The 25481-nt window shown below is 49.0% G+C and overlaps 1 protein-coding gene and 1 long non-coding RNA gene across 3 annotated transcripts; one reads left to right on the top strand and one right to left on the bottom strand.

Annotated features, from left to right (window-relative positions):
* Nucleotides 1-1212: 1212 nt before the first annotated feature.
* LOC125730363 (neurobeachin-like protein 2) lies at nt 1213-19342 on the bottom strand. 2 transcript variants are annotated; one of them, XM_049005778.1, is made up of 5 exons: nt 19203-19335; nt 5222-5429; nt 2478-2566; nt 2000-2161; nt 1213-1526 (listed from the first exon to the last, which is right to left on the bottom strand). In XM_049005778.1, the coding sequence occupies exons 2-5, from the start codon at nt 5249-5251 to the stop codon at nt 1358-1360; spliced, it is 450 nt and encodes a 149-aa protein (XP_048861735.1). In that variant the 5' UTR covers nt 5252-5429; nt 19203-19335; the 3' UTR covers nt 1213-1357. The 2 variants fall into 2 exon arrangements, with proteins under 2 accessions (XP_048861735.1, XP_048861734.1); XM_049005777.1 differs by lacking the exon at nt 5222-5429 and having other exon boundaries at nt 19203-19342.
* Nucleotides 19343-19713: 371 nt separating this feature from the next.
* On the top strand, nt 19714-25397 carry LOC125730364 (uncharacterized). Its single transcript, XR_007390706.1, has 2 exons — nt 19714-19844; nt 24346-25397. It is a non-coding gene; the product is annotated as an uncharacterized LOC125730364 (long non-coding RNA).
* Nucleotides 25398-25481: the final 84 nt, after the last annotated feature.

The following is a 25481-nucleotide window of genomic DNA, read 5'->3' as shown; positions in this document are numbered from 1 at the left end:
AGACACAGAGACACAGCCGTCACAAACAGAGCGACACAGAGACACAGCCGTCACACACACACACAGAGACACAGCCGTCACACACACACACAGAGACACAGCCGTCACACACACACACAGAGACACAGCCGTCACACACACAGAGACACAGCCGTCACACTCACAGAGACACAGCCGTCACACACACACAGACACAGAGACACAGAGACACAGCCGTCACACACACACAGACAGAGACACAGCCGTCACACACACAGAGACACAGCCGTCACACACAGAGACAGAAACACAGCCGTCACACTCACAGAGACACAGCCGTCACACACACACAGACAGAGACACAGCCGTCACACACACACAGACAGAGACACAGCCGTCACACAGACAGAGACACAGCCGTCACACAGACAGAGACACAGCCGTCACACACGCACAGACAGAGACACAGCCGTCACACACGCACAGACAGAGACACAGCCGTCACACACGCACAGACAGAGACACAGCCGTCACACACGCACAGACAGAGACACAGCCGTCACACACGCACAGACAGAGACACAGCCGTCACACACGCACAGACAGAGACACAGCCGTCACACACGCACAGACAGAGACACAGCCGTCACACACACAGAGACACAGAGATACAGCCGTTACACACAGAGAGGGGGCTGTTATGTTTGTATATGAACTAAACAGTCACATGATCAGTTTTAATGTCAATTCGCACTTCTCTTTTATACAGAAATACTTGTGGTTGACCAGTCACACGTCCATGCCGGCAAGCTGTGCGAGGAAACGCAGCCTGAGAAGCGGCCGTGGGCATCCATGCCAAAAGCCGTCACCTGAACGTGTCCCTGACGCGAGGGCGGGGGTGGGGGGGGTGCATGCTGCAGAAGAGGGAAGTCCCTGCATCTGCACTGCATGGTTGCTTTTCAGATCCAGAACTCATTTGAAAAGGAGGAAAAAAAAAACAGGAAGTGGCGCGTGGGGAGAAGCCGACCGCCAGTGTGACTAGCTGCCCCAGATGCTGGCAGATTGGCCCCCGCGGTGCCTCCGGGGCCCCCGCTCACATCAGGATCATCCGCACTACCGCACTAACCAGGAATGATCTCAGATATTAATACCATCACCAGAGGTCAGCGCATGAGTGCCCCCCACCCCATTAACACTGGTTCTTTTGTTTACTGCGGTAATGGTTTCGCACAGAAACACCCATCACAGTTTTTACCTGGGGGGCCCAAAGTTTTGATGTAATGTGGTCAGAAATAAACACACGCTGATGGACGGATGGACTGGGCTCGCCATTGCAGGTGTCCTCTGCAGCTGCGGCGTTAGCCAGGCGTGGCGTGATTCATACCCGCATACGCATACGGACAGATATACAGACAGACAGACGGAGAGGGATAGAGCCGCGACGATGGCAGGTGAGCATCCTTACCTGGGCCACACAAAATGATAAAAGCTTTATGGTCTCAAAGATGAAGCCGGGAGTCTTTTTAGTGTCGATATTTTCCAGGTTCCTAGATGCACAGAAAGGATTTTTGTTAACACATACATACACAAACACACAGTCACACACAGTCACACAGACAGACAGTCACACGCACACAGACACACGCACACAGACACACGCACACAGACACACGCACACAGACACACGCACAGACAGGCAGTCACACGCACACACACACACACACACACACACACACAGACAGTCACACGCACACAGACACACACACAGTCACACGCACACAGACACACGCACACAGACACACACACACAGACACACACACACACACAGACACACACACACAGACAGACAGACAGTCACACGCAGACACACAGACAGACAGTCACACGCACAGACACATACACACAGACACATACACACAGACACATACACACAGACACACACACAGTCACACACACAGTCACACACACAGTCACACACACGGACACACACACGGACACACACACGGACACACAGACATACCTGCAGATGATGATGAAAAACTTGATGAGCAGCAGTGGGTGTGGGGCACTGCTATTTTGTTCCTGCCCCGACAGGTGGAGGGCACTGTGCCATAGCTGGGTGCTGAGCAGGATTAGCACATCCGGGGGCAGGAGGGGCACATCCGTGCAGGAGTCTTCAGGCCTGGGGAGGGAAGTGGGGAAGGGATTGTGAACCTGAGTGGTGGTACTTTTTAAAACGATGTGAACCAAAGATGGACGCTGGAATGAGGCCCTTGGATTACAGGTGCAGAAATAAACTGGGCCAAAGGTTAAAGGTCAAAGCTGGTGGCGAGTAAACTCAGTAAATCTCCTGCTGATATTCTCCATAAATAAATCAAATCATTCTTCCTTTTTCACTCACATGAAACAAATGAATAGCAAATAGCAGTAAAAACCTGGAAACGGACCAGACATCCACCTGGAGTCATGTGACCCTCACATGACCCAGAAGCACTTACCGTCGAGGCTCCAGCGTGTGGATGTCAATGAGCTTCTCGAAGGAAGCCACGAAGGCTTCCAGCCACTGCTGCAGGTAGCGCACATCCTTCTGCCAGTAGGAGAGGGAGAGAGAGAGAGGGTAGCTTAGGGTGGCGGCCATCTTTACCCAAACAGTAAGAGACTCCTCAGGAGCATGGAAGCTCCCCAAGTTCCTCCAAAGCGGCAGCTTTCAGCAGGTGTCTCAAGTCACATTTCTAAAGTTTCCGCAAGAGGAGGAAATCATTCTGTACACAGATTTATAAATGTTTTCTGGGAAAACGGGGAGGAGTTGCCACGGTGACCAAAACACCAAAAGCTAACAGGACACCAACATTTAGTGCCACTCAGAGGGGAACCAGTCAGGCGGCTTGGTTCACCCCCTACGCCGTTCTTCGGCAAAGAGATGGATTTCACTTACGTTAACGACGTTGGATAATAATGAGCCGGACCCTGGGACATGTTGCCCCCTAGTGGTTCGGCTCATAACGAGCTTTAGGCCGAACGTTTTCGAGATCGACACAGAGCTGCTTTATTCTTTACAAAAGAAAAAAAATCAGACTTTGATGGTGATTTGGTGACGCTAAACACCAGGTTGGAGATAAAGAGGGCCTGAGCTGAAGGGCGGGGTGCCCGGGTCCGAGCCTGTTGTGGTGGAGAGACAGATGGGAGCCTGTGCTATATTGCTCACCACCTGACCTCACCTCACCTCAGCCCCCGCCATCCCACACGTCTCCTCGCTTGGTCTGATCTCCCGTACCCTTCAGTCAGGGATTCCCTACCCAAGCCTCAGGGTCGCTCAGTCAGTCCATATTTTTGCTTCCCCCAGCTACCAGTACATCTGCACCAGGTATTCCATATTCTTGATTATTTGGTTCAGGTGTGCTGGGGGCTGGGAGGGAGCAAAAAGGGGGGGGGGGCTGATGACCGAGCTGAATAACACAGCTAAAGCTAAAGACACATTCAAGCACAATGATGCTGAAATACCTGCTTTCAAACAGTGAGAACAACATGGAGGAAACATGGGATGAACAGAGTAACTCACACAGTGAGCAGGAATCGAACCCACGGCCCTGGAGCCGCGAAGCCGCCATGCCACACATAGAGCGACTCACACGGTGAGCAGGAATCGAACCCATGGCCCTGGGGCCGCGAAGCCGCCACGCCACACATAGAGCGACTCACACGGTGAGCAGGAATCGAACCCACGGCCCTGGGGCCGCGAAGCCGCCATGCCACACATAGAGCGACTCACACGGTGAGCAGGAATCGAACCCATGACCCTGGGGCCGCGAAGCCGCCACGCCACACATAGAGCGACTCACACGGTGAGCAGGAATCGAACCCACGGCCCTGGGGCCGCGAAGCCGCCACGCCACACATAGAGCGACTCACACTGTGAGCAGGAATCGAACCCACGGCCCTGGGGCCGCGAAGCCGCCATGCCACACATAGAGCAAAGACATCTAGTGCGGAGATATGCACAGGTTCCCCTGAGCACCGGTGAGTCACCTAGCTGCTAAAGGAGGATTCGCTGATTCACCTCCCAGATTCGCGCTTTGTGCTGACTGGTCAGAGTGGGGGGGGGGGCCTTTTGAAGACCAAGCTTATCGCTATGGCGATGACGTCTGCAGACCTACGCGCTTTGCTGTTCGGAAAATCACTACTGGCTCACTTCAATCCACATTTGGTGCAGCAACAAATATGGGAACTCCGAACGCGCCGAGAAACCCGCGGTTTCAGGGGTTTCTCTATATCACGGTTCAAGCAAAAACAAAACACCCGTTTTCAAAGTAAACCGAGGTTCAAAACTCCCAGAAAAAGTGCTCTGTAAGCAGAGATCTGCATATTTCACACAGAGTAACAACATTAACTAATATAATAAGTTTTACTCAAAGCGGTTGAGTAGCAGAATGAGGAGACAAGGTCAGCCATTTTGTATCTCTCTCCTCCTGCATTTTTCTCAGCTGTTATCAGTTTAAATCAGCACAACATCAACACATCCTGTCCCCTCCTCCACCGCCTCCCGAACACCACACTGGCCTTATCCTGGCTGTCATCTAGCACAGTCACAGCACCCTCCACCTGCTGGGGCAGGAATAAAACAGCAACACCGTGCTGCTGCTCTGAGGAAGGGGCATGAGGGGCGGGGGGCAGATGCAGCGGGAAGCCTGGATGACTTTGGATTGGCCACCAAAAACCAAACCCCCCCACCAAAGTCAGGCGCTGCAAAGTAAACAAACAAGGGCCCCCTGGAGCGTGACCCCCACCGCCTACCCCAAGTGCTGGGGTCGAGGTGAAGCGATGGCGGTATCCGAGAAGTTGCCCGTTCTCCCTGACGGCTGCAGCAAGGTGCCTGCCCGCCTGCCCGCCCGCCCGCCCGCCTGCCTGCCTGCCTGCCCGCCCGCCTGCCCGCCCGCCCGCCCGCCCGCCCGCCTGCCTGCCTGCCTGCCTGCCTGCCCGCCCGCCCGCCTGCCTGCCTGCCTGCCCGCCCGCCTGCCTGCCTGCCCGCCCGCCTGCCTGCCTGCCTGCCCCAAGGAGGAAGTGGCTACCAGATGCAGCAGCAGAAGCGGCAGAGATCCACCTGTTGCCGACGCTCACACCGGTACAGCCGCAGCCCCGGGGCACCGGCATGCCGGGGAAACAACAGAAGAACAACCGACAGACAGAGAGACAGACGGGTGGCTGCATCGTACTGCAGCCCAAGGCTCCGAGCGTGAGGCTTTACCAGTTTCTTAGCGTCCGTCGGCCTGTCCATGGCGCATCGCGAGCGCAGGGATGGGGGTTCAGGGGACCCCGCGGTCCGCGGGCCGAGCTTCACGGGCGATGGGGAGACTGCATGGAGTCCCGGGTATCCGACGCCCGTCGCGGGATTCGCTCTGGCTCGCTGGCTCGCTCACTCACTCTCAGCCGCTCGCCCGTGACTGTCTGTCAAGCTACCAGGAAATGCCGAGTCACTTAAACAGACGAGCACTTCCCCCCCGCAACCCCCTCCCTCATAACACCTCTGAACCCTCCTCGTGACCCATTCCTCCTTTGCCCTGCTTTTGTCTCTCTCTCCATCGCGGCAGACAAATCTACCAATGATTTGGGGAGTAAACGTGTGTTTGGTGTGGGGGGGGGGGGGGCTGGTTAGCCAGCAAAGGAACCGGGTTGCCCAGCAAACTCCTGTCAGCTGCCTCCTTATGCAGATACCTTAGGAAGTGCTATTCAGGCGGACCCCAGCCCCTCCCCACTGGGAACCAACGTGACAACATGGACACAGCGCCCCTCGCTGGCTAATATTCACGTTTACACTTTTGGGGTTTTCTATAGGGTGTGAACTCGCACCCTGGTTTCACGGCTTAATGCGGCCTCCTCCCTGTAGGTCCAGCCACGGGGGTGGGGGGGGTGTGTCTGCTGGTTCTGGTGCTAGGATGGGTCACTCCCGGGCCTGGCCGACATCTCAGATAGACAACTGGGACCCGTGCCTGGTCATTGGTGACACTTCTGGGTTTCCTCACACCAGTTCCACCCAGGAGATCAGCCCCTGCCCCCTAGCACTCAGGAAGCCCGAATTCCACAGGTTCTGACCGGAGAAGCTCTCCTTCACTCTCTGACTCGGTGCTCCCACTCCAACCAGGTTCCAAGCGGTGCCACTTTGAGGGTTCCCTCACGGTAGATCCCCTGACCTCACAACGACTGCACTCCGCCGGGCCTAGAGCACAGCGCTCAGGCAGGGCTGCAGAGGCACAGCGCTCAGGCAGGGCTGCAGAGGCACAGCGCTCAGGCAGGGCTGCAGAGGCACAGCGCTCAGGCAGGGCTGCAGAGGCACAGCGCTCAGGCAGGGCTGCAGAGGCACAGCGCTCAGGCAGGGCTGCAGAGGCACAGCGCTCAGGCAGGGCTGCAGAGGCACAGCGCTCAGGCAGGACTGCAGATGCACAGCGCTCACACAGCCTGGGGGCCTGGAAGAGGCACCACTGAAATTCCACAGTACACAAGACTCGGGGGTATAAATATTAAACGCAACTTTGAAAATCTGGATCTAAAATATTCACAAAATGGTTATTAAGGTGTTTAGCACGGTGGTGTTACTTTGCGGGACAGCAAGGTGACCGTCTGAAGTGGCTCCCAAACTGCTCCCCAAGCAGGGCACCCCCACCCCCAGACCAGCCCTAGCAGCAGGACCTTCGTGTGCCTGATCGAGTCCCAGCTTGACTCTCTCTTGTGGACCCACAGGGCTAAACTGCAGAAAAACGTGGAAGATGCCCGCCCATCCCCCCCAGCAAGCTAACCACAGATATGTAAAGTAAATAAATAACGAGCAACCCCCCCCCCCCCTAAAACAAATGCGATGCTCAAGCTAATGACAGACTGGATAAGATTTTATTGATGCCAGGGGAAAATCAGGGCTGGTGACGGCAGTTCAGATCTGGCAGGTCGATGGACGGCCCGGCTGCCGAAAGGACCCTGAGCTGCTTAAGAGACATGCCTGCTTCCTGTTGTGGTGGGGTGGAAGCAAGGGTCGGTGTCCAGCTGGCCCCCCTGCACTGTTTCAGGGGCTATAATTAACACAGGGTTCTCTGATGGCATGTCCAATGGCATAGGGGGGGTGGGACGCTGACCAAATGTAGATGCAGATATGCACGTGGTGGGCGGAGCCTATGTTACCGTGACAGCGCCAGCAGGGCCGAGCGGCGCGGCCATGACAACAAGCCTGTCCCAGTGGGATCCACGCAGCAAGGGCTTCACCGGCACTCGCAGTTACCCGCTTCCTCCAGCAGGGTACTTACTGCAACAGCTAATTTTCAATAATTGCCCCATAATTACTCTGAAAGCCTTCTGCCACCCCCCTCCCCCCACCCCATCCCACCAACCAAACATTCCCCCAATAATTCCCAGATAGGCTGACCTTAACCCCTTAGTCCACCAAATGGTCTAGCCATGTTAACAGTCTGCTGTGCGCCCCCCCCGCAATTCACTTCATCTCTCAGTTATATCTGACGGCAGGGATGCGAATGGGGCTCCTTTTCGATCACCGACTAAGCAATCCCCCCCCCCGGTTGGCAAAATTTACCACTGGTGACATGTCCCTCAAAAAGCCTCCACACGGCCCTATCTGACATCATAAGCACCTGCCTCTCAACATTCACAGCACCCCCCCAGAAGCCAGTAACCCTTTTGACATTTTTGATGGGACTGCAGCATGTCCTCCAGGCCCCTCTGCCTACTCTCAGCTTCTGATTCCCGGAGCTGTCGTTTGCCTCATTTAGCCCGAGACTCCAGAAGGCAGAGTCGGTATGTGAGACGGAAAGAAAACAGGGCGGACACACGGGGCAGGGCCACAGTGGGAAGCGTACGCACCTGAAGCACGGAGAACGAGGTGTGGGACAAGGCGTTACCTAGGAATCAACAGGTGGGTGGGGTGAGGGGGGTTTTCGAGGGGCGCATCTGTGTGCCAGAGAGGGCCCTTAGGGAAAGGCGGAAAGCACAGAAATGCCCTCTGGACGGGCCCCAGCGGGTTAGAGAGCCTAGACCAGCAGCTGGACAGGAAGAGCCCCGTGTTGGTTCACGCGCTGTAAAAACAGGGTATTTCACTGGGAAATCACCGCACGCCCAGGCACAGCAGAGGGGCACCATGAGTCCTGTGCTAAAACACACTTCTAAATCACAATTTAACACATGCAATTTCTGCAACTGATTATCCAACACCAGGGGGCTGGGAGTCAGTCTCAGACTACAGGATGGGAGACCTTGGACAGTCCAACACAGGGCACTAAACCAATGAGCCACTGAGAGCCCTCATTACACCTCAACAAATGTTTGTGGACTGTAGCAGTACCCAAAACAAAACCATGTTAAGAATATTCAAACGGCACCCTTTGGGGAGGGATTCGAACCCCCGTTCCAGGAGGCAAGGGGCTACAAGATTACCTACTGAGCTGCAGGGTTGTGGGCAGGTGGTCGCAGCCCATCGCTACCCGTGGAGCCCCTGTAAACTCATCAGTCTGTCAGTCGAAGAACAAAGGCAAAGAGGGTCCTGCCAGGACACAGTGATTCTCAGGGACCCCACAAGGAAGAAGAGAGGGGAGATCCACCTTAACGTGTCTGTCTTGTGAATGAAGGCAGTTAAAAAAGAAAGTGAGTCTCAGAGCCGTCGCAAGGTGAGGACTGAATAACACATCAGTGACACGGTCCACTGTGCCAGCTGATGCAGTCATGTTTTCGACCAAGCTATAAATCACCATCGAGCAGGCAAATTGACGTGCGCACCCACTGAGCCTGAAAGCTCATGGGCCAAACCCTGTGTCAGTCGCCCGTGGTCGATCACGAGCCGGTCACCACTCCGACATCTCAGCAAGGAGAACAATGGGGCGTTGGGGGGCTGAGCACGGCCTGGGGTCGCTTCCCTTAACGACTCCAGTGTCAGATAGGAAGTGTGAAAGCAGACAGGAAGCAGCACGGGGAGATACACCACCAGCACGCAGAAGACCCACTGTAACCAGTGAGCAGAAGAATGTTCCAGAAAAACAACGGAACAGGAAAGTAAGGTCTGATGGGAGAGAGAGTGAATGGGGGGTATGGAGAAGTGACCCCTGGGGTGTGCTTAGATAAACAGTGCATGACTTCGACAGGCCCCCCCCAAACAAAAAAACCTGACAGTAACTCTGATGGATGAAAATGAGGACGACATCCAGAGGAACACTCCAGCTGTCCAATGGCATGGGGGCGGGGGGTAGATAATAGGAATAATAAATAAGGATATCAGAACGAGATTGAGAACAAGCAGTAGGGCTGTGTGCTGACAGGAGAGGCGGGGGGTTATGTGTGGGGTTGGGGGGGGGGGCTTCCTTTCAGGAAATTGTTGCTGTAAAACGTCCTGGGCATGGGGTAGGTTTCTGATGTTCTGGGTGAAGGCAGCCAGAGAGGATGGGCCTGCTGTTTGGTGGGAGGGGGGGTCAATATGAAGGCCTACAGGGCACAGAGCAGCGGCTTTCTCTAGCGGGGTGACACCAAAAAACGGGGGGGTTCACAGCCAGGGGAAACAATTCATGGTTTATTAGCTACTGCTTACTGATTAACTGATGTTGGTGGCAATGGGTGGAGGGCAGCAGCAAGAGTGATATCAGTGTGACTCAAAACGAAAGTGCTTATGGCTCCGGCACAGACACCCAGCAAGGCGGCAACTCGCACCGAGCCTCACTGCGACACGGTAACGTCAGGTCCAGCCACAAAATACCAGTGTGCAGGAACCAGCGGCACTGCACAGGCACAGACACCCAGCAAGGCGGCAACTCGCACCGAGCCTCACTGCGACACGGTAACGTCAGGGCCAGCCACAAAATACCAGTGTGCAGGAACCAGCGGCACTGCACCGGCACAGACACCCAGCAAGGCGGCAACTCGCACCGAGCCTCACTGCGACACGGTAACGTCAGGGCCAGCCACAAAATACCAGTGTGCAGGAACCAGTGGCACTGCACCGGCACAGAACAGGAGCTCAGCCAGAAAACTCACGACGGATCAATAACAACGGGATTTTGGTGGGAGTTGGTCTGCTGGTATTTCCTCACCAACTTCTGCACAACTACCTAAAAACTAAACAAAAAAGAGAGATTACTTCATGCACGGTGAAAGCAGAAGTGGCGAAGGGTGTGTGTCTGTAACACAGGTGGCAGCTTCAATAGATGGACTCTGGTGACGATCCAGCTCTTCTTGTAGGCAACTGGCGACTGATGGAAGATTCCGGTAAAACGGGTGGGTCCAAAAAGCAGTGATGGACAACTTAATGGTGCGTGCAGGTTGATGTTAAGCCAAGTGCTAAGGCTGCAGGTATCTCAGAATGCACTGCAAATCACTGTTACAGAAAAAGGCGTGTCAAAGTCACGGCGGTTTTGGCACTGCAGCTAAATTTAAATGCTTTTTCATTTGCAGCCGTGCTGATGGTGGTCCCCACACTGGAGGACCCCCACTTCCAGTTTTGTGTGTTCAAATCCCCCCCGCTCCACTACCACTTGGTTTGTTGAATTAACTTCCCTCCGACAAGAGATTACGTAGTATCAAGACCAGAAAAAAAACAGCTTCTTACTTTCAGCAGCTGAACTCATCAAGAAGCCCCCGGCCCCCACAAAGACAGACAGACAGACAGACAAACAGACAGAGACAGACAGACACAGTCCCTGCCTCTGCCACACTCTCCACCCATCTTGTACATCTTTTACATCATCTACAAGTCATAATATATTATGTTTTTTAAACTCTATATTCAATATCTCTATTCCCTTACCAGCCTTAATGTTAGTATATCGCACAGCTTGCACTTTCCACTATTTTATTGCTTTATTCTTTATTTCTACCAATTTGTTTTACGTAATTCACACTCTTTGCTCATATATGCTGTCTGTGAATGTAAGTGCAAAACAAACTGCTAGTACATGCAGTGCATTGCAGGTACCTGGTTAATATAAAGAATTCGGATTCTGACTTTGATTCGGAAGCTTGCAGGCTGTCCGAAAATGTGCAGTATTAATGAATTGATGTCCCTGACTTCCTGTCCCGGGTGTTCCCCTGAACCCCCCCGCCCCTTATGCCCCCTCCCCAATCATAAAATGGGCTCAAAGTTCATAGTGACCAGGTACTGAATAACCGGCTACAGAAAATGTGTGGATTCTACAATTTGGAAGTTTTTTTTTTTTTTTTACACGAGACACTTGGCTTTCATTTTAAATGGAAATGAAAGGAAACCAGCGTTAATCTGACAGATCCGGCTGGTAAAGGTTTGATCCTGTCAGCTGCGGTTGAGTGCAGTCGAGCTCTTAGTCACACACGTCGCCGGCTTCAGGTTGACAGAGGACACTGGGGATAGCTAAGGGGGTCAGGACCAGTCATGGCACATTCAACCGATTACAAAGCCAGGTTCCGGGAACCGCGTCAGAGGTCAACAGAATTTAACTTTCCCCACGAATGGGAAAAATGTTAACGAGGCACTTAGCAAGAATGTAATACAGTAAGGAATCTGCTAGCAGCTGGGCGTAATGACAATGCCAGGTATTAGCCACCACACCCAGCAGAAGCAGCAGCGGGTGGCGGCAGAGTCGGCCAGTCAAACGGGTCGCTTTTTAGGAAGCCATCGGTGCCCAGAAGGGGCAGAGGGCCTGGCTGCTACGCGCCCCTGCAGCTTAAGCCAGCCCACACGCCACTTACAGCTACAGGTTCCTCAAGATGCCAGCTTGCAGGAGGAGAGGTGGAGCAACGAGCAACACAGCAAGTCAATGGAGGATCTCCGGAGCAGTGAACGGTGCCTTGGGGTGGCGGCAGCAATCACACCTCCGGGGAAAGGAGCTAATTTGAGTCACGGTTCGCAGAAATCACTCCCACCCCCCTGACTAGCGAGTGGGGGGGAAAAGGACCCACTTTGTAGTCCTGTGAGAGTTGTTGAATACTTTTTTTTTTTTTTTTTTTATCTTATCTTATTTTAATGGAGAATGAAAACAGAAAGTTCATACATAAATGATTACATATTTTATATATTATTCACTCACTACATATTTTCAAATTTACATATAAAATTGGACTTTAAAAATCATTTAGCTTGAAGAAGTACTATGTAAAATAATGAAATTTAAATGACAGCTAGACAATAGACCGTAAGCAAATAAAATTGTCTGTTCGGCTATAACAAGCTACTCATACAAGTACTAGCTTTGATTCCAAAAGGAGAGAAGCTGTCGGCAGAAGCCGGCCTCCCAGACAGTTGTACCCCATAAAGGGCTACGTCCCGAAAGGCCAGGGGGTTACAGTGCGAACACAGGACAGCCTCAGTGTTTTAAGTAGAACGAAACAAGCAAACTTTCTTTAAACAAGTGTTTGCTCTAAACAGACACAGGTTCTGTCCTCTGGATAATCAGCACACCTTCAAAGACATCTAATACATTAAGAGAAGAAAAAAAAATCATTATTCAATAGATTACAACAAAAGGCAACAACAGGGAATTTCTACAGCTGGCAAACAGCCAAACCCAGAATCCTGCAAGGTTCAGTACTCGGTCCGTACATAATTATGAGAACGGAGAAAAAAAGATCTATTCAGGCCCCGATCTTTACATTGTGAGACAGTGACAGAATTCCAGCATTAAAAACACAAAAACACACCCAGTAGAGTAACAAAAGACACCTCGTCAGGATGAAATGTCACGGACGGCCGGCTCGCCTCGCTGCTACATTTGTTTGCCGTGACATTTACAGCCGAGAGAGCATTAAAAAACAGGCGCATTCCTTGTCAAGCCTTTGTCAAAGAAGTGAGAGCAGGTTGCACGAATGTGCCCAGTCCAAAAGCAGGCGGCTCACAAGTATTGCCGCTCACAAGTATCGCCGCTCACAACTTATACACCAAGGCCTCTGGAAACGTGACAGAAGTGAATCAGTGCTGGAAGGTTAATGGTGTCTCAAATCTGTTACAAAAGTACAGAATTTAGCAAAATTAAACCGAAGACAAAACAGCACTTCTAGCAAAACTAAGGTGAAAACAATAGCGATTTGGTATAATGTCCATTTTATTTATTAAACAATGAATAGCAACTGCCTGCAATGTTGCTATAAATACAAGCGCTAATATTTTTACACCACAATGTCTGTGAAAAGACCATTGTTTTTCCCGCTATTGTGATGTTTCCACGAATAACCTTCACGCCAGCTAAACAAGCCAGGCCTTCTCCCACTTTCAGAGCAAACCGAAGGAAATTGCTTTTGTCACTTGTCAAAAAAAAAAACCCAAAAAAACCCAAAGCACGAACAGGAAAAGGTCTGCCGAAGGACACAGGCGAAAGCGTACACGAACTAAATAAGAGTAGACCTGCAGCCGAGTAAGAATGGGTGTCACGGGGGTGCAGGGTTGGTGGGCTGCTGCCCTCCGATGGCCTGGAGGCTCCCGGCCATTACGGCACATCCAAAACACCCCATCCAGGCCCGAGGCACTTGCTGTACAGAGCCTCCAACACTTTGCATACAGCACGCAAAGAAGAGTTTTCCTCCCTCTCCAAGTCAAATTAGCCCATTAAAGAGTAAAAATAGACAAATCCTTCACTCTAAAGCACAACACAAACATATTTTCCATAATACAACAGCAGTATTTTAATTATTAATGTACTGCTTATTAGAGTACGTCCTAAAGCTCAAATTTATTATGCTTAGATATATAAAAGTAATATATATAATCCAATGGTTGGGTCACACTTTAAAAGTCTAAACAAAGTCATCCATACATCCATCCTCTAACTTATCCAGTACAGAATCACAATGTAAACAAAATCAAGTATCTCAAAATTTCAATTGGCTGACTGGAATGCTGGAAAGCATTTGCATTACTTTAAAACTGATCGTAACACTTCTGTTGTCATATGGCATTGTTTTGAGGCGCGCTTAGGTTATCCCCCGTTTCTCCCGGCGATAAACACCTCGCCAGTGTGCGATGAATGTGCGTCTTACGAAACCCTCTGTCGCGTGTTTTGGCGAGAGCAGCAGAGAAGAAAGTATTGGGAAACCGCGAAAACACATCCATGAAGATGGTGCATTCTTAAAGACGACGCGAGTCAGGTGCCGCAGCAGTATGGCTGGGTGCGCAGAGCAGCGCCCACAGGTACGGTTACCATCTACTGGGCCATGGTCAGGTGGGGCCCCATCCCTCCCCCCTACTAAATCCACGCTTTCACCACCAAAGGAAAGGCTCTAAATGCAAACCATAACAGGGGCGCTAACCCTATCTCTCCCAAACTGGCTCTGCTGGGGAGGTGGTGTGGTCTAGGGGGGAGACACCACATAGATGACCCTGCATTTCAGCCCCAAACCTCACTCCCAACTGCATATATATGTGTGTCTCAAAGGGCAGCAAGATGGGATGTGTGAACAACAGGAGTGCAAATAGCAAATAAAGCAACATTTCATTTTTCATCTGGCTGAAAGATGCGCGCGAGGTCACCACGAGCAGCTGCGTTAGCGTTACGGTGACCACGTTGGTGCAGGCCGTGGGACCCGCCTCAGAACTGCAAATGTAACTCGCTGATAAACCTTACGCCCTGTCAAAGCAGCCAGCAGAGGGCCACTGGCTCCAGTCAAGGCTAATCTGGAGCACATCTGAGAGGGTATCGTGACGTGCCAATGTAGATGAAATGCAAAAGAACTGATGAACCTGCAGTACAGTATTCCCTGGGAGACCTCAGAGCAACTGCAAAGGATCAGCAGGGATTAGGGTTGCAAAATTCTGAGAAGTTTCCTATTAATTCCCATGAAAAGTTTCCAACTTGGAAAATTTCCAAAATCCCCCAGCTTAACTTCCCATAGAATGGAAAGTTTCTGGAAAATTTCCAAAATCCCCCAGCTTAACTTCCCATAGAATGGAAAGTTTCTGGAAAATTTCCAACATCCCCCAGCTTAACTTCCCATAGAATGGAAAGTTTCTGGAAAATTTCCAACATCCCCCAGCTTAACTTCCCATAGAATGGAAAGTTTCTGGAAAGTTTCCCAAAATTATCCGCCCCTTTGCAACCATAGCAGAGATACATCATAAATTAACTGAACGTCAATTTGGTATGAAGAATATTTAAGAGGCACTTCCCTTTAATTTTAGGTAAAAAATGTTCGAGGGTGACTCCCTCCTTATTTAACGTGAAAAATGATCAAAGGGGACTCCCCTCTCATTTAGGGTAAAAAATGCCAGTGTGGACCAAACCCCCAGAGAAACAAACACAAAGCTTCACCTGTCCAGAGTTCTTTGTCATTTGCGCCCAGGAATGCAGCAAAGCTTTGATTTCACACCATTTTGATCAGCTTATTCTGAAAAGCTGAAACAGAACCGCATCCGTTTTGTCAGCAGAGTAGATTTCCTGCTCTTTCCTTGTGAGGCACTTGAGGATCCTGTGTAATTCATACCTCCATTATCAGACAACAATCTCGCTACTTCAGATACATCAGCTTTAATCACCATTTCCACCTGCACAGCTGTCCAACCATCAGATCTGCAATACCTGCACAAAAAAATCAGATACTGTCACCTTCTTAAAAAATACCTTCATTCCTATATCATTTCTAACACCAGAGCTGCTCCCAGGCAGAAACTCGATTAATTAGCTTGTTAATGAGTACATTTCCCCTTTCCGTTGTTCAGAGCCAGCTGAAGTGGTGAGAAATAATTAAATCAGATAAAAATAATAAAACAAGCAACCAAAATCTAAAGAGAATTTGTATCCAAAACGTTATATTATATTATTTATATTAAAAAGATTCACACACACACACAAGCGGCATCCAACCCTATCTCCCTAAGAGGCACTGAAATATGCCAAAACCCATTTAACTCATTTTTAATTCACAAAGGCTTGCTACAAACCTAACCCTAATATTGAAGCTGCCTGCATCTACTCTGAATGAAGTGTAATGGGGGGGGCTTCATTCAGCACCCCTTCTCCTGACAAGGTGTGACCCCCCCCAAATGAGCACTCCCATAATTAGATAACAATCCTACAAATCCTGCTGACAGGGTACACCTTCAAACATTATGCCGTGTAAATCCGTCACAGGGCGGGGGGGGGGGGGGGGGGGCGTACTGTCAGTGAACCTATTCTCAGACACACTCGTGAGATATCACTGAAACACTTTTCACACTGTTGGATAGATGGACCCCCCCCCCCCCACACACACACACACACACACACACACACACACACACACACACACACACTGCTGACCTTTGCAGGCTCTTCCTTAACATGGGGGCTGGGGGTGGATCCAGGCAATAGCCAGAGGCCGTATACAGCCTTGCAACTGGCGACTGACACTCCTGGATAATGTAACGCCCTCTATCAGATACTTGGACCTGCATAAACACTGGAAACTCACCACGGATACAAGTACAAAAATAAAGGCCCAAAATTCACTTTGACGATCATAACAACCACTGTCTTACACCCCAGGCAACTTAAACCCACATAAGGAGCCTTTTTGTTTTAACTTAAACCTTTCATTTAGCAACGTGATTCTGCTCCCTCGCAGTCCTCCAGCACGCGGGGAGGGTCCACGTCTGGGCGTTAAGCAGCCTTAATAAGCCAAAGTGCCCGCAGCATTTCATACCTGTGATGAGGACATCGCTTTGTCTGACAGGTGCTGGGGGGGGGGGGGGGGGGGTGCAATGAGTAGCAGAGCAGGAGATTAACTCATTAAATGTCACCTGAGACTCCTGGACCAGCCTTCAGGTCATGGACACACTTTCCATTCATTGGTGACCTTTGCTGGTCAGCGAGTCACCGGTACCTCCTGACAGCACAAGGCCAAAAAACATTAAGACATTAAGATGTAAACACCACTGGCCAGTAACATGACCTCCCTGAAGACTCCGGGGAACCCAGGGGCACACATACGTTTGTCAAATTTCACATCACCTTGACCCCAAACAGGCAAAGCTTGGACTATAAATACTATCTAGTGATTCTGACATTATCTGGATTCACTGGATGCTGTTAAATAATTCATCCCATCATTCACAGGTCCATGTTATCAAATTAACCTTATCAGCTTTAGCTGTGGAATGCAGAAATAGTTACGGAAAACATTATGAGCCTCAAAAACAAAATTAAGTTGCTAAATTCAGCTCCAGCTTATTGGAGAAGTGTATCACCGCTATGAAACCATCTTACAACACAAGGATATGAAGGATTTTTCTGCATTGAAACACTTTCTATGCAGCTACCTGGAGGTCAAAGACGGTATCAGCATAATATCAACGTGAGATTTCAGGGCACATTTTACTTGAAAATACCTGCATTTCAAAACCCGCATTTTCGGTGACTGAGATGTTACACAACTGATCCAGAGGTACACACCCTGTGAGCTCTCGTCTCTCATGTTGCCCAGTGATTGTGACACCGTCCCAGCTTAATAAAATGGATTAAATTATGTACTATTTTGTAAAAACACAAAAAAGATGTGAAGTTTCCAAAAAAATTATAAACAAACAATGATGATTACAGTGTGAGAAATAATCAAACACACACACAGACACACACAAATACAAATACACACACACACACACACACACACACAGACACAAATACACACAGACACACACAAATACACACACACATACACACCGATACGTAATGGAATAGAATGAGTGTGTGTACAGGAAAATGAAGACGCACTGCGTGGGTGGAGCATAACGTAAGCAGAATTCACAATTTCAACTCCTGCCTGCTGAAACAGATTGAGGGAACAGGTCTGTCTACCTTCCATAGACTTTGGTTAACCCCTCCACCTCTCTCCTGAACTCACCAGAGCAACTCCCAATTGAGGGGGGGGGGATGGAAAAGGGTTGGTGTGCCTCCCCCCAGGAAGGGTGACTCGGGCACACAAAAACACCTCTCTTATCTGAAAGGCACGTGTGCCACTACAGCCAGCAAATGCTCTCTGGAAACTCACAACGACATGTCATGAGTTTCCAGCAGCCCTGTTCGGGTGCCAGTAACATATGACAAGCCAGTCAGAGGGAAACTGGCGCACTTACCGACAACTCCGTACTTTAGATACACGGTATCCTCATTTGAACCCTATTTATAAAATCCTGTTCCACGCTTACGTGCAATAAAACAACTCTTTCAAACTCAGAGCTTCCCTTAAAGTCACATTTGACCTGATGTGCGGCCATTTCCGTGGAGATAAGAAGACGGGTTCAGAGGTTCATTAAATCCTGGACTTGCTGAGGAGTGGCTGGGCGCCATACCACCTTGGGGGGGCTATGAAAGCCACACGCCAGATTACACCTGCTGTTTCCCGTTTCCATGGTGTCACTCCTGGGACAACCCACCCCCCAGCAAGCAAAAGGTGCGGATGTGAGTAAACGGCGTGGACGTTAATTTAAAGGGTACCTCTAAACTTGCATTACACTCACGTTAGTTACGTAGTTTCAGTCACGTGGCTACATGGCTTTCTTTCCCTAGCATCTATCTAATCGTTTACTTTTTTCCCAAATGCAAAATTAAAGAATCTGATTAGTCTACCGACTTCACAGCCAGAGAAAGTAAATCCGCCCCATTAATCGCTTTTCCGTATCCGCACAAACAGCACGGCCAAGATGTTCATTATTTATAGCCTAGTTACAAAGAAGGGTTTCTCGATATATATTTATATATTTTAAACAGGTCCAATGGAACAAGAGGAACTGTCTCGATTAAATGCATGATCTGAATGTCAAAGCACACATAAAAACAAAAGCCACTGATATTTGCTCCGGAGAAACGGTAGTGACGCTTTAAACGATGGGTTTGGGATATTGCCCTTTAGCGCGTCTGTTTGGGTAAACTAACCAGGAAGCTACATTACCTGACCCTAGCAGGTAGTTATGCGCTGCTACTCAGTCGCGCTACTCGCCGGAGTGACGCCGTGACTCCATTTGTGACTTTAGTCTGCTGCTACTAATCGTCATATAATTATAATGATAAAAGCGGTGCATGGAGCCGTCGCGAAAGTTGACTTAGTGTCTCCCACTGCTACTTCCTCATACACGCCTCAATAAACAAACTTGACAGCAGCACTAAGTGCGTTTCGTGAAGCGCCTCAAACAGCCGAATAAAGTCATGAACATGTCGGATCAAACAGGTGCCCCGCGGCCGTGTGATCGCCGCTTGTATATTATTATTATTATTATCTATTTATGCGTTTGGCTTTTTTGGTTTTGTTTCGCTCACCTTGGTGTAATACAACATCCACAGTTCGTAAAGCCGGTCTTTGGAAGCCATCCTCTACCGGCGATCCTGTTAAAACATTCGGCTCCCGGTTCAGTCCAGCGTCGTCGTGTCGGTCCCCGCGGAGGCTGCGACCGGCAGTTCGCTCCGGGCTGCTCGGCTATCCACCGACAGCTAGCCGCTGCATGATCTTCTGTGCGCTCGTCCAGCCTTTCAGTCAGCTAGCGCCCCCGAAGTCATCGGATAAGTGCTGGTGGATGACATTAAAAAAGACGCACTAAAAGTGGCGCTCTTATTGAGTGCGATCGCACGAAGCAGGGAAGCGCTGGATATCAAAAATAGTAAATATTAACATGTACGCGCGCTGAATAAACACCAGCAAAGATGTAAGACAACAGTGACAAGCCCGACTGCAAGTACACGCACAGGTTGGTATAAAACAGCCCCCATGCGGTATCCGCCCTCTTGCTTCGCAGATCTAATGATTGGCAAGGGCTCCTATCCAGAGTGCCAGCAGCTCTTTAAAAACAGAAAGAAACAATGACAGATTAGTCGTCACTCGTACACTTGTAAAGAAGTGAGGAATTCACCTCCGCTCGACTTGCTCTGACTCCGCCGCGAACTGCGTAGATCATATACAGACAGGTAAGGGACTTAAAGGCGCAGTGGCGTCTATTAAGAGGCTACGGTTACTGCTGCACCCAGACTAACTTAATTTACGACTAGAGGTCATACGCGACAGACGCCTTTTTAACACTAGAACTGCCAAATCTACGCAAATTTGCGTAAATTCCCTGGGCCTAACACCTACTAGCATCCCTGCTGAGAGTTTCTTGGGCCATTGTCCTCCTGCTTTTGTTGTGCAAACACACCCATTACCTGTGAGGCCTGGCACATTTGCATTTTTTTACTCAGAGCAGCTAAAATCCAAGGCAGGCTAAACCTCTGTGTGTGACATGGAAACCTTCACAAAAGTCTGCCATATCTATACCAAATATCCCACATGCTGACTGACCTGCAAATATGAAAGACACACATTCACAAAATATATGGAAGCACAAGTCTGTTTTATTTATAAAAAAAATTTAGTGTTTCAAACTTTGCAGTGTTTGCAGACCCAGTGACCATCATCCCTGCATTTGGCGCAAGTGAATTTGTAACACTTTGCACTGGTAAACCTGCTGCGGTTTCTGTTGCAGTTCTCCTGTACCTGACACTGAGTTGTCCATACAAGTCCTGGCACAGCAGCAGCCTTCCTCTGTCCCCATAGCCTTTTGTGGCATAAATTGGCAATGGAGTTCCTTGGCTAGATGACTCAAAAATAATCTTCTTTTGCCTTCCCACCCTGTACATGCCTTGTACAGAACGTAGGAATTTGCCACCACCAGGTCCAGCATGTTGTAAAATACAGCTACTGGCCACCTGCATGTTGCTGCTCTTACGGAATACATGCGCGCCATTTGGTCCAACACATTTACACCACACTATAACAGCAGAGAGAGAGAGAGTCATGAGTGTATTTGCTTTTTTTCTACCTTCTTTCTATATAGGCCTGTATAGTACATATCAGAAAACATTGTAGCACTGATGTAAAATTATACACACATTCACATACCTTCATGTGGTTATAGTCTGTTATCGTGTTGGGTTTCCTCTTTCTGCCTTCACAGATCGCCACATCTTGGTCCAAGGAACTCAGAACACACACAATCTTGTTTTTTTAGGTGCATAAATTGTCAAGGAGACACTGCCACTTCTAAGCACTGACGCGGAGAATTCCTCTTGCTGTGCAGTGTCCTTTGAAATTGGAGGAAGTTCATACCAAACTTTATTCCCTGTGCTCAGTAGTGTTGTTTTGCGCTGAAGCAGTCTGTGTGACAGTGCCAGTGAGGTGAAGAAATTGTCCGTTGTGACATTTCTCCCGTCATCCAGAAATGGCTCCATCAGACTCATGACCATGTTCTCTGCCAGCCTCTCCCTTTTCTGGTGACTGGGGTCCTTTTCCTTTCCCAAGTTAGGGGACACGTTGCAGACGTATTTGGTCTCCAAATCCGTGGCCATCCAGAACTTGATCCCAAATTTGTCCGGCTTGGATGCGATATACCAAGTGACATGGAATGGATCCACATCTACTCCACGTTGTCTTTCCACCGGTGTCCCTCAGGGCTCGGTTCTTGGCCCTCTCCTATTCTCCCTCTACACTAAATCTCTTGGCGAAGTTATATCCTCACATGGCTTCTCCTACCACTGCTATGCCGATGACACTCAACTCATCCTCTCCTTCCCTCCCTCAGACACTCATGTCTCCACTAAGATCTCTACATGCTTGGCAGACATCTCATCTTGGATGACCACTCACCAGCTAAAACTCAAAACTAGTAAAACTGAGTTGCTTTACATCCCGGCTGACTCATCCCCCCTCCAGGACCTTGCGATCTCCTTTGACAACTCCCTGATCCGTCCTTCGGTTTCTGCTAGAAACCTTGGAGTTACCATAGATGATCGGTTGTCATTTTCCTCACATATCGCCAGTCTTTCTCGCTCTTGTCGGTTTCTCCTTTTTAACATCAGGAGGATACGTCCATTTCTTTCCACCCAGGCTACCCAGATACTCGTCCAGTCCCTCGTCATCTCACGCCTTGACTACTGCAACTCGCTTCTAGCGGGTTTACCACTGAGCGCCATCCGTCCCCTCCAACTGATTCAGAATGCAGCTGCTCGTCTTGTTTTCATCCTTCCCAAGTTCTCCCACACCACTCCTTTGCTGCGCTCCCTCCACTGGCTTCCTGTAGCTGCACGCATCAGATTCAAAACACTGATGCTCGCATACAAAGCCAAAAATTCTCTGGCACCATCCTACCTAAAGGACCTCATCACACCCCGCTCTGCACCATGATCTCTCCGATCCTCCAGCACTGCTCGACTGGTCCCACCTCCCCTCAAGGCACAAGGAAGACACGCATCTCGGCTCTTCTCTGTCCTGGCACCTAATTGATGGAATGAACTCCCCCTAGATGTCCGAACAGCTGAATCCTTGAGTGTCTTCAAGCGACGACTCAAAACTTTTCTTTTTCAGAAATACCTGACGTAGAACTTCTATATTCTTACTCGACTCTTTTTCTGGTGTGTGTTTTAAAAAAATTAAATAAAATAAAAATTCTGCACTACTCAATGGCGTTCTCAGAGATAGTATTCGTAGCTGGGGTCCTTATTGAGCTAGCATCGGAAATTCATTGCAGAGTCTCAAAGCACTTATGTAAGTCGCTCTGGCTAAGGGCGTCTGCCAAATCCTGTAAATGTAAATGTAAATATACTGCATGGACAATGAACCTTGGTCGAGAACAGCTGTACATCTATGTTCATGTGTTCTCCTGGAGTGAAACTTTCAGCACAGTTCTTGGTGAAGGCTGGCAGAGAACGTGGTCATGAGTCTGATGGAGTCATTTCTGGATGACGGGAGAAATGTCACAATGGACAATTTCTTCACCTCACTGTCACTGTCACACAGACTGCTTCACTTTACTGGGCATGGTGAATAACGTTTGCCGTGAACTTCCTCCATTGGCAAAGGACACTGCACAGGGAGAGGAATTCTCCACGTCAGTGTTTAGAATGGCGCGCATGTATTCAGTACGAGCAGCAACAAGCAAGTGGCCAGTAGCTGTGTTTTACAACATGCTGGACTTGGTGGCGGTGAATGCCTACGTTCTGTACAAAGCATCTACAGGGTGGAAAGGAAAAAGAAGATTGTTTCCGATTCTTCTAGCCAAGGAACTCCATTGCCAAATACAGGGATGATGGTCACTGGGTTTTCAAACGCTGCAAACACAGACTTTGAAAGATAGACAGACTGTGTGGGACAGTAACCACTGAGACAAAAGGCAGAAAGATGACGAAGAGATGAACCTGGAACTGAGGCACGGATACATCAATTTTTACATGAACAGCCAAACATGCAAAGCTGGAGAGATCACACAAAAACAAAATTCACTTTTGGTGTTATAATTCAGTGATGGCCAATGAAAATGAAATGACATTTTATTCTGTATGTGTATGAGCATGTCAAAAACCATGGACCATGACTTCACTCAGCTTATGACATTTATATACAAACATGCATTGGAGACTGAAGTGTTAGCATGTTTTCATTTTATTCATTTCATTCTATTAGCAACTTTTCATTCTATTTTCACTCAATTTGTTTTATAAATAACACAGACTTGTGTTTCCATATATTTTGTGAATGTGCGTCTTTCATATTTGCAGGTCAGTCAGCGTGTGGGATATTTGGTATAGATATGGCAGACTTTTGTGAAGGTTTCCATGTCACACACAGAGGTTTAGCCTGCCTTGGATTTGAGCTACTCTGAGTAAAAAATGCAAATGCGCCAGGCCTCACAGGTAATGGGTGTGTTTGCACAACAAAAGCAGGAGGAGGATGGGGCTGAAGACCTGCGAAAATCACAGCAGGGGTGACAAACACCTTGGGACTCTCAGCAGAGAATAAAAACTCGGTAAATCTAGTGTTAAGCTAGTCGATCTTCAGAAGCACGCCGCCATATGCGGGAAGTTCATACAATGTTAGGAAATCACGAACCTGTAAATGACAAGCAGGTGGAACGTGAACGTGTGGGAAACGTAAAGGTTTGTTATGTGATGAAAATTAACGAAATGCTTTTCGAGCAACTGCAGAGTTTCCAGCTGAGATTGGTAAGCATCTACTCATAGCTTTTTAGAATAAGTTAAACCAGAAGTTTGCGTCTGCGGTGTATTTTACTGTCTAGAAACCCCGTTTGCTACACATTGGTCTTACCTCCCCCACATTTTAGAATGTGGATCATGACGCACAACATAATCTCTTTAAAATTATTTTATGACCATTGCACCTTTTGCAGTTTCGGCTACATTTGGCGAATAAAAATCAGAATCAGTTTATTCGCCGAATGCACACAGTACAAAGGAATTAGACCTGGCTAGACAGCGACGTGGAAATTGAGAAAAAGAATTAAAGGTTAGGAATAGGTCATTATAAAGTTAATGTTTTCTGTCAGTAATGTTATTCTTTAAATACGTTTTGATGTCTAGTGGGTGAAACACTCCTGGTCAGGATGCTAACCACACATCCTTGGAACTTTACCTTCTGCAGGGAGGGGTACATTCATCCGGATTCCGCTTCATGCCCACAGCTTGGATGGCGGTAACGGGCCCCTGCAGATTAGCCAGGGCAGTGCTGAAGTGGGGAGAGTCTATCAGCAGGTCATCCAAGTAAAGCACACTGTCACTGCACAGCCTGCACCTTGGCTTCCAAAGTCAGCGTCACCTCCTAATAGCCACTGGGGGGGGGTCAAGGGAACGCGGCAAGCCCAGTGATGACTCCAGAGGTATCATTGATACATGGCAGGGCGTAGGAACCAGTCTTGGTGATGGTATGGAGTTGGCAGTTGGTGACACAAGGCTGCTGTCCTCACCTGCAGCTACTATCTCCCTGCTTTGTTCAACTTCTGCCTGCCTCTGTAAATGTCTACAGTGTTGGGGTCGGCCTCTCCTGTCACTGAGTGCAGTTGCTCTCCACCCCTCTGGTGTGTGTCTTTGTCCAAGTACAGCTCCACCTAACTGACGGAGAAGGTGAATAAGCGACGAGAAAAGCAGGGGCCCTCAGAGCTGCTGAAACAAAAATGTCAGCAAACCAAGCCTTAGTCAGCTCCCAATACCACAATTCATATAGTGGATTATGTCTGGAATACCAGCTCAATTACTGTGTATACTTCTAAAAATGATTTCTATATTAATTTACAAGCCTTATGTATGCAGTGGGTAAACACCACATAATAAATTTTGCAAAAGTTAGGCCTAAACGTCTAACCATTGTAATTCACTGCTAATTAAACTCAAGCATTTCAACTTTTTCGGTGACTTTAAATGTATGTTACACATTGCCTGGGTCATGTGACCCCTGAGTTTATGCAGCAGGCAGTCAACCACATTCTGTGTGATTCTGATCAGTGCTGCTTTGCATTGAGGTGTGCAACTGTGATATTTGTAAGTAAAATAACTCATAAACATCTTCTGAGGATGAACATGTAAAGCTAGTCTTCACAATGTACTGGGAAACATAGCAAGACCAGTAGGCAGTTCTCATCACCCTGGTGCAATACTGGTGGACAATTTTACCAAATAAATATATATAATATTCTTGAAGTATTCAAGGAGTGGATGCTTTAAATTCTTTACAGTGGGTAAGAGTTTCCTTGGCACTCATAGGCTTTGGAACGTTCCGGTCTG

Source organism: Brienomyrus brachyistius, unplaced genomic scaffold (assembly GCF_023856365.1).
Source record: "Brienomyrus brachyistius isolate T26 unplaced genomic scaffold, BBRACH_0.4 scaffold1195, whole genome shotgun sequence".
NCBI lineage: Eukaryota > Metazoa > Chordata > Actinopteri > Osteoglossiformes > Mormyridae > Brienomyrus > Brienomyrus brachyistius.
Note: the sequence above shows the minus strand (reverse complement) of the source record. Positions and strands in the feature narration are given on the sequence as shown.